At 40.3% G+C, this 14886-nt stretch overlaps 1 protein-coding gene across 1 annotated transcript; it reads right to left on the reverse strand.

Moving 5' to 3' along the window:
* Window positions 1-224: 224 nt before the first annotated feature.
* On the reverse strand, window positions 225-3520 carry LOC109564490 (olfactory receptor 11G2-like). The gene is made up of 2 exons (XM_019967923.2): window positions 3507-3520; window positions 225-1089 (listed from the first exon to the last, which is right to left on the reverse strand). The coding sequence occupies exons 1-2, from the start codon at window positions 3518-3520 to the stop codon at window positions 225-227; spliced, it is 879 nt and encodes a 292-aa protein (XP_019823482.2).
* Between the last annotated feature and the right edge of the window lie 11366 nt (window positions 3521-14886).

The following is a 14886-nucleotide window of genomic DNA, read 5'->3' on the forward strand; positions in this document are numbered from 1 at the left end:
ACCAAGAGAAGAAAAAATCAACAGACAACATGCTCACAAGATACTGAAATTTTGGTCAATACTCTAATGAAAAATTTTCTGAATAATGTTTTTAAGCTGAAAATAAGTTAAATAGAATATTTATAAAAGTTTGCAAATTAGTAAATAAAAATTTGGGCTCTACTTGCTAAAGAGTCTTTTTGGTTAATAGTTTTATAGTCTCAGAAATTTCTTCAGGGCCTTTTTCATATCTTTGTTCCTAAGATTATTGGATTAAGAAGTGGGGTAACAACAGAATAAAACAGAGTCACAGTCATCTGCATTCTAGCACCATGCTCAGATGCTGGGCTCCCATACATGACCACTACTGAACCATAGAACAGTGAAACCACAGTCAGATGAGACCCGCAGGTGGAGAAAGCCTTCCTTCGTCCAGCTGCTGAAGGAACTTTCAATACAGCTTTTATGACCAAAGCATAGGACCCCATGATGAAGAGAAAAAGAATGATGAGGGGAATAGGACATAGAGTGGAGAAGACAAGCTCCATCACAGGAGCTTTTTTGCAGGTGAGTGCTAGAAGAGGACCTGGGTCACACAGGAAATGGTCAATGATCCCAGATCCACAGAAAGACATTTGGGAGATGATGATGATGGGAATCAAGAACCAGAGGAAACCAAGTACCCAGCAGCTGATTATAAGATTGGCACAGAGACATCCAGTCATGAGAGTAGGGTAGTGTAGAGGCCAGCAGATGGCAAGGTATCGATCAAATGCCATAATAGCCAAGAAAAAGCATTCTGTAGAACCCAAGGAGAAGAAAAAGTAGAACTGGAGAAAGCACCCAGAGAAGGAGATGAGCTTGTTGTCAGAGAGGAAGTTGGCCAACATGTTGGGGACAGTGGAGGTGACATACCAGATCTCCAGGAAGGAGAAGTTGGCGAGCAGGATGTACATGGGGGTGTGGAGTCTCTGATCCCAGAGCACAGCACAGATGATAGAACCGTTGCCCATGAGGGTCAGGAGGTAGACAGCAGAGAAGAGCACAAAGAGGAGAATCTGCCCCTCCCTGGGGCAAGGGAAGCCCAGGAGGATGAAGCCAGTGATGGTGCTGGAGGTGTTGGGGGTGTTGGAGATTTTCATGGATCTGGGAGCTGTGAAAGAACCAGCAAATATCAAATGAGTTTGTATAGAGACATGAAGACTCAGATTTATACTTAAATCATCTTGGGAAAGATATAAGGACTTGCATGCCTGAGTGCTAAGTCACTTTAGTCATGTCCAACTCTTTACAACCCTAGGAACTGTAGCCCACCAGGTTCCTCTGTCCACAGAATTCTCTAGGCAAGAATACTAGGATGGGTTGCCATGCTGTCCTCCAGGTGATCTTCCCAACCCAGGGATCGAACCCACATCTTTTATGTCTCCTGCATTGACCGGCAGGTTCTTTACCACTAATGCCACTTGGGAAGCCCATAAGGACTTATGTATCAATAATTTTTTTCTTGAAAGATGAAATATTGACCTGGGTTTCCTCTTTATTCTCATTTATATTTTCATCCTGGATTCCAGAAAATTTCTGGTCAGAATAGATAAACCCTTCTAGCAAAGTGTTGTAGTGGTATTTGAAGATTATATAGACTTGATAGAGAATATACATATAAGTGTATTACCTTTAGGGCTTCCCAGGTGGCGCTAGTGGTAAAGAACCCATCTGCCCATGCAGGAGACATAAGAGACAAAGGCTCAATCCTAGGGTCAGGAAGATCCCCTGGTGGAGGGCATGGCAATCCACTCCAGTATTCTTGCCTGGAGAATCTTCATGGATAGAGAAGCCTGGCAGGCTACAGTCCATAGGGTCACAAAGAGTCAGACACGACTGAAGTGACTTAGCATGCATGCATATAACTATTACATTTAATAGAGTCTATCTATCAATCTATCTACCAACCAACCTACTGGTCTATTGTCACAAAAATGGAATGAATTTATTCCACTTTTCAAAGAGGTGACATCATTGCATTTGTGCCCATGAACAGTATGAAAAGGCAAAATGATAGGATACTGAAAGAGAAACTCCCCAGGTCAGTAGGTGCCCAATATGCTACTGGAGATCAGTGGAGAAATAACTCCAGAAAGAATGGAGGGATGGAGCCAAAGCAAAAAGAATACCCAGCTGTGGATGTGACTGGTGATAGAAGCAAGGTTCAATGCAATAAAGAGCAATATGCATAGGAATCTGGTATGTCAGGTCCATGAATCAAGGCAAATTGGAAGTGGTCAAACAAGAGATGGCAAGAATGAATGTCGACATTCTAGGAATCAGCGAACTGAAATGGACTGGAATGGGTGAATTTAACTCAGATGACCATTATATCTACTACTGCGGGCAGGAATCCCTCAGAAGAAATGGAGTAGCCATCATAGTCAACAAAAGAGTCCGAAATGCAGTACTTGGATGCAATCTCAAAAATGACAGAATGATCTCTGTTCGTTTCCAAGGCAAACCATTCAATATCACAGTAATCCAAGTCTATGCCCCAACCAGTAACGCGGAAGAAGCTGAAGTTGAACGGTTCTATGAAGACCTACAAGACCTTTTAGAACCAACACACAAAAAAGATGTCCTTTTCATTATAGGAGACTGGAACGCAAAAGTAGGAAGTCAAGAAACACCTGAAGTAATGGGCAAATTTGGCCTTGGAATACGGAATGAAGCAGGGCAAAGACTAAGAGAGTTTTGCCAAGAAAATGCACTGGTCATAACAAACACCCTCTTCCAACAACACAAGAGAAGACTCTATACATGGACATCACCAGATGATCAACACCAAAATCAGATTGATTATATTCTTTGCAGCCAAAGATGGAGAAGCTCTATACAGTCAGCAAAAACAAGACCAGGAGCTGACTGTGGCTCAGACCATGAACTCCTTATTGCCAAATTCAGACTGAAATTGAAGAAAGTAGGAAAAACCACTAAACCATTCAGGTATGACCTAAATCAAATCCCTTATGATTATACAGTGGAAGTGAGAAATAGATTTAAGGGCCTAGATCTGATAGACAGAGTGCCTGATGAGCTATGGAATGAGGTTCGTGACATTATACAGGAGACAGGGATCAAGACCATCCCCATGGAAAAGAAATGCAAAAAAGCAAAATGGCTGTCTTGGGAGGCCTTACAAATAGCTGTGAAGAGAAGCGAAAAGCAAAGGAGAAAAGGAAAGATATAAGCATCTGAATGCAGAGTTCCAAAGAATAGCAAGAAGAGATAAGAAAGCCTTCTTCAGCGATCAATGCAAAGAAATAGAGGAGAACAACAGAATGGGAAAGACTAGAGATCTCTTCAAGAAAATCAGAGATACCAAAGGAGCATTTCATGCAAAGATAGGCTCGATAACGGACAGAAATGTTATGGACCTAACAGAAGCAGAAAATATTAAGAAGAGATGGCACAAATACACAGAAGAACTGTACAAAAAAGGTCTTCACAACCCAGATAATCATGATGGTGTGATCACTGACCTAGAGCCAGACATCCTGGAATGTGAAGTCAAGTGGGCCTTACAAAGCATCACTACGAACAAAGCTAGTGGAGGTGATGGAATTCCAGTTGAGCTATTCCAAATCCTGAAAGATGATGCTGTGAAAGTGCTGAACTCAATATGCCAGCAAATTTGGAAAACTCAGCAGTGGCCACAGGACTGGAAAAGGTCAGTTTCATTCCAATCCCAAAGAAAGGCAATGCCAAAGAATGCCCAAACTACCGCACAATTGCACTCATCTCACACGCTAGTAAAGTAATGCTTAAAATTCTCCAAGCCAGGCTTCAGCAATATGTGAACCATGAACTTCCTGATGTTCAAACTGGTTTTAGAAAAGGCAGAGGAACCAGAGATCAAATTGCCAACATCTGCTGGATCATGGAAAAAGCAAGAGAGTTCCAGAAAAACATCTATTTCTGCTTTATTGACTATGCCAAAGCCTTTGACTGTGTGGATCACAATAAACTGTGGAAAATTCTGAAAGAGATGGGAATACCAGACCACCTGACCTGCTTCTTGAGAAATTTGTATGCGGGTCAGGAAGCAACAGTTAGAACTGGACATGGAACAACAGACTGGTTCCAAATAGGAAAAGGAGTACGTCAAGGCTGTATATTCTCACCCTGCTTATTTAATTTATATGCAGAGTACATCATGAGAAACGCTGGACTGGAAGAAACACAAGCTGGAATCAAGATTGCTGGGAGAAATATCAATAACCTCAGATATGCAGATGACACCACCCTTATGGCAGAAAGTGAAGAGGAACTCAAAAGCCTCTTGATGAAGGTGAAAGTGGAGAGTGAAAAAGTTGGCTTAAAGCTCAACATTCAGAAAACGAAGATCATGGCATCCAGTCCCATCACTTCATGGGAAATAGATGGGGAAACAGTGGAAACAGTGTCAGACTTTATTTTTTGGGGCTCCAAAATCACTGCAGATGGTGATCGCAGCCATGAAATTAAAAGACGCTTACTCCTTGGAAGGAAAGTTAGGACCAACCTAGATAGCATATTGAAAAGCAGAGACATTACTTTTCCAACAAAGGTTCATCTAGTCAAGGCTATGGTTTTTCCTGTGGTCATATATGGATGTGAGTGTTGGACTGTGAAGAAAGCTGAGTGCCGAAGAATTGATGCTTTTGAACTGTGGTGTTGGAGAAGACTCTTGAGAGTCCCTTGGACTGCAAGGAGATCCAACCAGTCCATTCTGAAGGAGACCAGCCCTGGGATTTCTTTGGAAGGACTGATGCTAAAGCTGAAACTCCAGTACTTGGCCACCTCATGTGAAGAGTTGACTCATTGGAAAAGACTCTGATGCTGGGAGGGATTGGGGGCAAGAGGAGAAGAGGATGACAGAGGATGAGATGGCTGGATGGCATCACTGACTCGATGGACGTGAGTCTGAGTGAACTCTGGGAGTTGGTGATGGACAGGGAGGCCTGGCATGCTGCGATTCATGGGGTCGCAAAGAGTCAGACACGACTGAGCGACTGATCTGATCTGATCTGATGTTGCACATTTATACATTATCTTACAGGGTTCTGATTGATATCAAGATCAATGTGCAAGATTATTTAACAAAAGTATTCTCATTTAGAACAACAGAAAAAGACATGTTTCAGATATGCAAACTTCAAAAGCTACTCTGCCTTGAGATGCTCCAAGTAGTTACTGGACAGACCTATGTTGCCATGTAACATAAATTAATGGAACTTTTTTTTTTTAATGGAACTTTTTGAGTTACTTTTTCATGTGACTTTTGAAGCAGCCTTTATTTCAAACTAAATGATTTAAATTATTAATTTCATAATGTTTTACACTAATCATCTGTAATCATCAGATAACAACCATCAGATCAACTAGGGGAAATTAGCCTTGATTTCTATTGTGTTAAAAAGGCAATCCTAGTCATTCACAGTGGACAAGTGTGTAAGAATTATTAACAGAGCATGTAAAACAGGTCTATACTTACCTGGAACAGAGATATGAAAATTTCCAAGCTACAGTTATTGATATATTTCTATCCCAATGATATGAGCTATGAATATTACTGATAACAGGGAATTCTAAATATTTAAAGAGCAGTGGATTTGTAAGGATTCAAAACTAAAATTTTGCTTATCCTCCAGTAACTACTTGGAGCATCTCAAGGCAGAGTAGCTTTTAAAGTTTGCATATCTGCAACATGTCTTTTTCTGTTGTTCTAAGTGAGAATACTTTTGTTAAATAATCTTGCACATTGATCTTGAAATCAATCAGAACCCTGTAAGATAATGTATAAATGTGCAATATAAAGAAAATCTATGTTCCCTACCCCTTGTTCTATTGTAAATCCATATTTTGCATTTTGAAGTTTGACACAGGGACTCAGGAAGTCTAATAATTTCCTACCAGAAATATTCAATTTCTGAGAAACCTCCAGGATCAGGAGCAAAAGGTGGTGGCAGCAAGGTGTCATCCCTTCTCATGTAAAGGTGTGGCTGCTTACATGATGTGCTGGAGGAGGAATACAATTGTGTTGGTTGGAGGCAGGGGAACAAGGCTGTGACAGAGATTCTAATACAATACATATTCTTTAAAAACCCTTTCTGGGTCATTTTAAACAGGATTCCCTGATTCCTATCGTATGAGGGATGCTTGAGGCCAATAAAATTCTTGCAGATCTGCCAGATTGTCTTTTAGAGCATATAACTGGACTGGAATAAGATTTAATGGACTCTATTTGGTGAAGGGGAGAGTGTGTAGGTTCTGGTACCTATACCATGCAATTCCATTTACTATCTTTTTCTCTTTGGCTTTTAAAATCATTTTTCTAGGGGTCCAGTAAATTTCTGAGACCACACATTTATTTTTTTATAAAGGAGATTGAAGGAAGACAGCAGAAAAGTATAATAGCTGAGTGACTTTTAAGTCACTCTGTACCAGTTTCACTCATGATCAATGACAGTAATCATTTACCCTTCTTTTTTTTGCTTCTTACCCTGGCTTTTGTAGTGTATTTACAAAGTTATATTAGTCGCATGAGCCCATTGATTAGTATAGAATAAAATTAGGGACACAAAAGAATAATTCTGCTATGTGAAAAGGTTCTTACTGAGTTCTAAGTATTTTAGAATCTAAAGATAAATCTAGATTTGCCAGCCGGGATTAACCCTAACTTTGCCAGAATCCTTTGCTCCACATTAACACTGCAGGCTGATGCTCATTATGAAATGTCCTAACAAAGTCTGTGTCTGTGCAAAAAAAACCATGTCTATAATTCTTGTACCGATTCAGAGGAAAGTATTATGATCAATTAAAAACAATTGTTAAGTATTTTTGACCGAGTTTGTTTTGCTGGTGTTCCTGAAATTTCATTTTAGGAGTAAGCATCTGCTCAACAATCATATAATTGACCTCTTCAATTGAATGCTGAATAACTTTTTTGGTGACATTTATGTCAGTGTAGTTTTTCTCCATTATGTAACCCTCACATTGATTCCATCAGAAATTATTGTTAGTTTTTCTCGTGTCTAACACTCTCTTATTTAAGCTATCATCTTTCCTTCCCTGGATCACTGTGATACTGTTCTCACTGGCTCCTGCCTCTAGATAGTGTGTTATCCCTGTCATGGCCAGAGTGCTCTTTAAAAAAGAAAGTCAGATCAGTCCCTTTGCTTGTGCACATACTTCAGTTAGCTTCCCAAAGCACTGAAAATAAAATCTTCAAACCACACTATTAGATGACCCCTTGTAACATTTCCAACCTCATCTCATGACTGTATTAATCAATCATATACATACTGTATCTCTCAAACACATACATACACACACACAAAACATTCTGTTTTGCAAAGGACTCTGAAGTTTGAATTTAATATAACTCTGATGTGTTATATTAGCACAGTTTCTGACTAAGAGAAAGTTAGTCTTCTATTGATTTTTTAATTTAAATTCAAAATATAAGAATTCTTTTTTTTTTAATTTTATTTTATTTTTAAACTTTACAATATTGTATTGGTTTTGCCAAAATATCGAAATGAATCCGCCACAGGTATACACGTGTTCCCCATCCTGAACCCCCCTTCCTCCTCCCTCCCCATACCATCCCTCTGGGTCGTCCCAGTGCACCAGCCCCAAGCATCCAGTATCGTGCATCGAACCTGGACTGGCGACTCGTTTCATACATGATATTATACATGTTTCAATGCCATTCTCCCAAATCTTCCTCTTAGCTCACTGTCTATACAAGAATGGGCAGCAGGCCAGACCTGGACCACTGGCCATCATTTGCTGACTCCTGTTCCATGCATTTTTAAGGATAGGAAAGCAACGGTCATCACTAAACTGTGGAGCAATAGAAGCTCCTTGGTCCAGCAAGAATCTTACTAGATAGAAAGGGAGGAGACCACTAGAGGCAGCTAGAATCAGCCTAGTCTTCTCAGGTAGCACCTTTGGGCCAGCTTTAGCTTAATTAAAAAGATGAGCTTCCAAAGCCATTTGCCTCTTTCTCTCTCTGTCTCTACACACACACACACACACACACATACACACACACACACATACACTCATGCATGCACAGCTTCCCTCTTCCCCACAGTACTTCAGTAATATAACACTGGCCTTCTTTCAGTTTCTAGAAATAGCCAAGTACTTTTCTGACCCAGGGTCTTTGTTCTTGTTGTCCTCCATGGTCATTCGTAATTAGTTCTCAGCACAGTATGAAGAAGATAGTATACATTTGTAATTTTTTTTGAAAGAAATGATTGTCCTTACTGTTACCAACATAGAGAATATAAATAGATAATATGGAGATATCTACCAATTACTTTCTTTGAGCTTCAAAGAGCCAGTGAGATGAAGTTTTCGGAAATAAATTATATAAGAAACGGCTCCAAATGATCTGAGACTATGAGAGTATTGGCCCAGACATGAGAGGACTCCATTCAAAGGAAGTAATGGGAGCTAAGGTTCTGTGTGGAACAACATGTCCCACCCTAGTTGGCAAACTCTGTATTGCTAGAGATAATAATGGTCTCCAGCTGTAGATGTCAAAATAGGAGATAGGGAGGGTAGGATGGAAATTCCAGGTTTAGCATCATGACAGAGTTGCTTAGTGGCTCTAGTGGAGTCTTCTACTGTCTATAAACTTTGGTTTCTTTATGTGAAAAGGGAGTAGGGTTATATAATTTTTAATGACCTTTCATTATAACATGCTTACTCCTACTCCAAGTATACTACAAGTACACATGATATGAAGGTTTTATAGATCTTTTTTTTAAATTTTATTTTATTCTTAAACTTTAAAATATTGTATTAGTTTTGCCAAATATCGAAATGAATCTGCCACAGGTATACCCGCGTTCCCCATCCTGAACCCTCCTCCCTCCTCCCTCCCCTACCCTCCCTCTGGGTCGTCCCAGTGCACCAGCCCCAAGCATCCAGTACCGTGCATCGAACCTGGACTGGTGACTCGTTTCATACATGATATTATACATGTTTCAATGCTATTCTCCCAAATCTCCCCACCCTCTCCCTTTCCCACAGAGTCCATAAGACTGATCTATACATCGGTGTCTCTTTTGCTGTCTCGTACACAGGGTACTAGAGGTGATACTTTATTTACATTTATGTCTCAGATGAGAAAATCCATTAGTTTGTCACGTTTACACGAGGCAAAAATATCCAGGTGATTCCCTCTAGGGCAATTCTACCTTGAGAGTCTGACAAAGCTGCCTTAGAAAATAAGAAAAGTGTGAAAAAATGATTCTTTGTGTTTCCTCACCATTTCATGCTCAACATAACTATAAATTGTCACTGGGTGAAAAAAGATATTTTGAATAAAACATATCATTTGTTACTCACCTTTTATTACTTCACTCCTTTGTACAGAAGAGCTGTGGTGTTCATCTGACACAAGGGGAAGCTGGAGCTGTCCAGAGAGGCAGGACAGTTCCCCTGAATTAGCTGCAGAAAGCTCTGTGGCAGAGGGAGTGGGAATATGCATACAGTGGTGTCAAAGTTGTGTTGTGTATGCAGGATGTTTCGACTGAGTTTATTAACAAAGCCAAGCAAGATAAACTACTCCCTGACCTCCATGCTATCTTGGAAAGGTTGGGTTAAACCCAATCTAGATTCGCCAGATTCTCAGATGTAATATATAAGATGAAGGAAAGATATTTCTCTGAAATTTTGCTTTTCCCCCAGGGCTAGGCCACAAAGGCACAATGGGGTAGAAACATCATGTCCTGCTCTCACAATAGCACAGCCATCTGCTTCATTTGGTTTGGTCAGGAGATGTCACAGCTGTCCCATTTCTGCAGTGCTTTTGAAAACAAGAAAAACTCTCATTTCTGAGAAGTGGTAGGCAGTTACAGCATAATAGAAGAGCAAAGGATTTGGAGTAAGGAGTTGAGGGTATGATATACAACATACAAACTATTTCTAGTTCTTCCAACTGTAAAATGGGTACAGCAGCTCTTTCACCAAAGTACTGAGGACTCTGGATGATAAAACATGTGGAACCTTGGCTAGGGCCTGACACACTGCAATGCGTAGGAATTTTAGCTGTGTAATGTACAGGTGAAGCGAAGTAAAAGGAAGCCTTACTTAGAGGATAGTAGTTTTCTCATTCTTTTATATTTATTTCTCCTTTCTTGAACAAGAGGACTATCCAGACCTGAAGTTTCTCCTAGTGTCTGGTCTTCCTGGAGAGGAGAGTTGGTCTTCTCTACAGAAACCATCAAGGGGTGAAGGAGTAGAAATTGGGTGAAGATCTTTCTGTGGCTTGCTGAAGGATGCGAAAATTATAAGCAGAGACTCCAAGAGTGAGAATTCATGAGGATCTATTTGCCATTTCCAGAAGGATCTCTGTGTTAGGAGACTGTTCTTACTAGTTATTCCCTTCCTCTGGGACCTGTCTTCTCAGGAGACTGTGGTCCTTCTACCTTTGTCTCCCAGTAGAGTAGAAAATATTACTTTTTCCAGCCCCAAACTTGTCAGTGATGGCATGAGAATTCATCAGTCTTTTGCCAATATGAGCCAACTCAGAGTGCTGTTCAAGGGGAAGTCTATTAAAAAAACAGTGTGGTGGCTGTTATGTGGATGATGTTCCTGGGCCTCTAGTGAGTGCTGTCAATTATGGGTTTGGGGAACAAAGTCTTCTCTGATTCTCCTGAAGGAAGAGATGGGTTGGAGGTATGATGTGACCTCAGCCATAGAGGGCTGTGCAGTTACTCCAGGAATCAATCCCCTTCCAGGACCTCCCTGTTTGTTTTATAGATCTACCCTTTCTCATTTGTGGTTGAGCCCTGTAAGTCTCAAGCAGGTGTCTCAAGCAGGTGTCTTGATGGTTAACTCAGGTCCAAGAGAAGCCAGAGCAGAACATTCCTTAGCTCTACTGAGGGTTGCATCAGGGTGTTGGATCTAAGGCTTCCTCATCTTGACAGAGGTACAGGTGTTTTAGCACAACCCATTTCTTGTCCCTCTGTCCCATTTGTGAAGGAGTTTCAGGTCAATGACTTATCAGGTGGTTTACCTTCCTTGTTTGAACTGCTTGTTTCCCTCTGTTTACAACATGAGATTTGAAATTGGCAAACAAGGACCATTGCAATTCAGCTGTAACTATTGTTACTCTTGTTGTTAAAGTTAATATATATATATTTTTATAACTTTTTATTATATTGAAGTATAACCGATTAAAAATGTTGTGATAGTTTCAGACGAGTAGCAAGGGAATCAAGCTATCCATATACCCGTATCCATTCTTCTCCAAAGTCCCTTCCTATCCAGGCTGCCACATAATATTGAGCAGAGTTCCCTGTGCTAAACAGTAGGTCCATATTTTATATTTTTCATTTTTTCCCCACTATTTCTTGCAGAAGTCCTTGTGTCACAGTTGGATTAGATTGCTTAGACACACAGTGGAATATCATATATTTCGGTGGGGTGAATAATTTTACCCTCTGAAAAGCAGACAAGAACACTGTGAATTGACTACCAATGGGAGAGTTAAGCCCTGTGGAGTGAGGATCCCAGGAGATTAACTTAATCATGCAGAAGGGAGATAACTTATGAAGTGTTCTCTTTGCTTGCTTTCTTTCTTTTTCTCTTTTTTGGTAGCCTCTCCTGTCATGTTTCCCCCAGCTCAAAATATTTTCTCATAGCATTTCTGAAGGTGGTATTAGTACAGTAACAGAGCTCATTGGTTGCTGGTCCCTATTCCCTTTGTATTTTTTCCTCCTTTCCACTTCAGTGCAACTGCAAGCTTCTACATTTGTTTTCCTGAGAGTTTTTTCATAACTGGGAAACCTGCTTTGGCTGCTCATTTTTCATTCTTTCAGGCTGGAAGTTAATGACCTCCACACTTTCTGAAAGACAAATTGGAATTGGAGTATCAGTATCCCAGGTCCTTTGGCAAAATATTGGGATAAGTCTGGAATGTCTAATTGCCTACCTTGGGATCCTCCAGAGGGATTAACTGCATTTACGTCCAATGGGAGTTGGTTTGACTATTTACCCTTTGTCCGAAGACTTCTCTTCCTTATTTGACTTTTCTCTATCAGTCTTCCCTTCATTACCTTAATGAACTCTGCATTGGAATCTTTGTCTCAGGATTTATTTTTGGGGACACCAATAAAGACATAGGGGCTGGTATATTTGGTCTAGTCACCATTTGTGACACTTTTTAGATAATCAAGTTTGTATCCAGTTTTAAACAAATTTAAATATTCTTCCATTAAGCTTTTTAACAACTTAAATATTGGTATTGTCAGGTGGGTGCTGTTCGTTATAATGGTTCCTTTAAGAGTACTATCATCAAACAGATTAATTATAAAAAATGTTTAACTCAGTCACAAAAAGGAATGATGTACTGAAATATGCTACAACTTGGGCTACTTTGGGAACTTTATGCTTAGTAAAAGAAGGCAGTCACAAGAAGTCACATATTGTATGATTCCTTCATATGGGCTGTCCAGAATAGGCAAACCCAGAGAGACAGGGAGCAGGTTAGTGGCTGCCAGGTAATGTGGCGGGGTGAGGAGGGGGTAGTGACTTACTGTAACGGATATGAGGTGTTATTCTGGGGTGATGAAATTACAGAAGAGTGGTGGCTGCACCACACTGTGAATGCACTAAATACCACTAAATTGTATACATTAAGATGGCTGATTGTATGCTATATTAATTTTGCCTCAATTAAAAAAATTAAATCCTTAAATTTAATCTAAAAAAAAAAAAAAGTACTATCATCAAAACACCACCTATCTGCAGTCAGGCCTTTTTACTGTGGAAGATGGAGCATGCATGTAGATTTTCCAGGTAAAGGAATAATGGATTCATGTGACAGGTCACTGATTTTTTTCTCTTAATTGGTTATTAGGAATAAGCTTTCTTATAAGAGAAGTTTCAAAAGATAATATTCCACTGAGGACACCGCTTGATTAACATGCCACTTGTGAGCATAATGCTGTTGCCTCTTTTCTTAGAGAGCCCAGAAGATTGCTGTATGACTCAGTGGTGGATGTCTGAAGTATAGATCCATTTTCTTGTAGATCATGTGCAGTAGAGATTACTTCATTCTGTAGCCAAGACAACTGCTTTCTGATAAGCTTTCAAGTCATGTTGTTACAGACCGTTTTCCTAGAATGTCTGTACCACTGGTTAATTCGATACTATAAACAATTACAGAATGATACCACTACTTTTTTTCATACTCCTGTCTGGTGTCAGGTTACCCGTCATCATTTTCTGGTTTTAAATCCCATTATGGTTGGTCAGAGGAGCCTGGCGGGCTATAGTCCATGGGGTTGCAAAGAGTTGGACACTACTGAGCACACACACATGGTTGGTTTGAGTAAATCTTTTCCTCGTTTTCTTCATTCTCTTTCCTCCTTTCTCCTTCCCTTTCCCTTTCTCTGTTTCCCTCCTTCCCCTGTCTTGTTCTCTTCCTCCCTCCCTGTCCCTCTTTCTCTTTGTCCTCACTGCCTCACTTTCTCCCCTCTTTTCGTGCCTTCTTCCATGCTCCGTGGGCTTCCCTTGTGGCTCAACTGGTAAGGAATCTGCCTGCAATGTGGGAGACCTGGGTTCAATCCCTGGGTTGGGAAGATCCCCTGGAGAAGGGAAAGGCTACCCACTCCAGTATTCTGGCCTGGAGAATTTAATGAACTGTATGGTCCATGATGTGGCAAAGAGTTGGACACGACTGAGAGACTTTCACTTTCCATGCTGTGTGCTTAGTTGTTCAGTGCCCTAATCTTTGTGACCCCATAGGCTGAGGCCCCCAGGCTCCTCTGTCCATGGGGATTCTCCAAGCCAGAATACTGGGGTGGGTTGCCATGCCCTCCTCCAGGGGATCCTCCCAATCTAAAGATCGAACCCAGGTCTCCCTCATTGCAGCCAGGTTCTTTACTGTCTGAGCCACCAGGGAAGCCCAAGAATACTGAAGTGGGTAGCTTATCCCTTCTGCAGGGGATCTTCCTGATCCAGGAATTGAAGCGGGGTCTTCTGCATTGCAGGGGGATTCTTTACCAGCTGAGCTACCAGGGAAGCCCTCCTTCTTCCAGACATACATACATAATATATATTTATACATATTTTCTTCATGCACACATCTGTTGATGGACATTTAAGTTGTTTTCATATCTTAGCTATTGAGAATAGAGCTGCAATGAACATGGTAGTGCAGATGTCTCTTCAAGGTGTGATTTCAATTTCTTTGGATAAGTAGTTAGAAGAGGGGTTCTTGGGTCATATGGTACTTGTAGTTTTAATTCTTTGAGGAAGCTTTGGATTGTCTGTTGATAGCCCTATCTTTCGTTTATCACTTTATCTCCATCCAATGATTAAAAGAAAGTTAATTTATAAATAAACTTAATAAGTAAATAAGCTTAATGAGTAAATGAGCTTAATAAATAAAACACTTCCTCTTTAGATTTATTGAATTGTGAGTTAAAGACTGCCCATAAATCCCTCTGGTGTAACTTCTCCATTCCCTGCCTAAGCAAAAATATAGAATAATCTTGATAAAAATAAATGCAAATTGTTTAGGATTTAACAGTAATTAGAACAGCTTGTGGATTTTAGAAATGTTAGATTTAATTTTACCTTATACATAGAGGAGACTGAGGCTCAGAGGATTTTAATCACTTTTTGCAGTGCACAGCTAGTAAATGACAAAACTAGAATTCAAACCTAGGTCATGGGTGTTTGGGTCCAATGCTCTTTGAGCCTGTGTCAATGAGTTGTTGGGGCAATGATTGCATTCTTGTGTGTTGCCTGGACAGTTCACAACATATTTATCAATATTCAATCCAACACTCTGTCCTTCTCTGGCTTCTTTTCTCACTTCTGCTTCATTTTCCTACACACAACTGAATG

The sequence above is a fragment of the Bos indicus genome, chromosome 10, assembly GCF_029378745.1.
Source record: "Bos indicus isolate NIAB-ARS_2022 breed Sahiwal x Tharparkar chromosome 10, NIAB-ARS_B.indTharparkar_mat_pri_1.0, whole genome shotgun sequence".
Classification (NCBI taxonomy): domain Eukaryota; kingdom Metazoa; phylum Chordata; class Mammalia; order Artiodactyla; family Bovidae; genus Bos; species Bos indicus.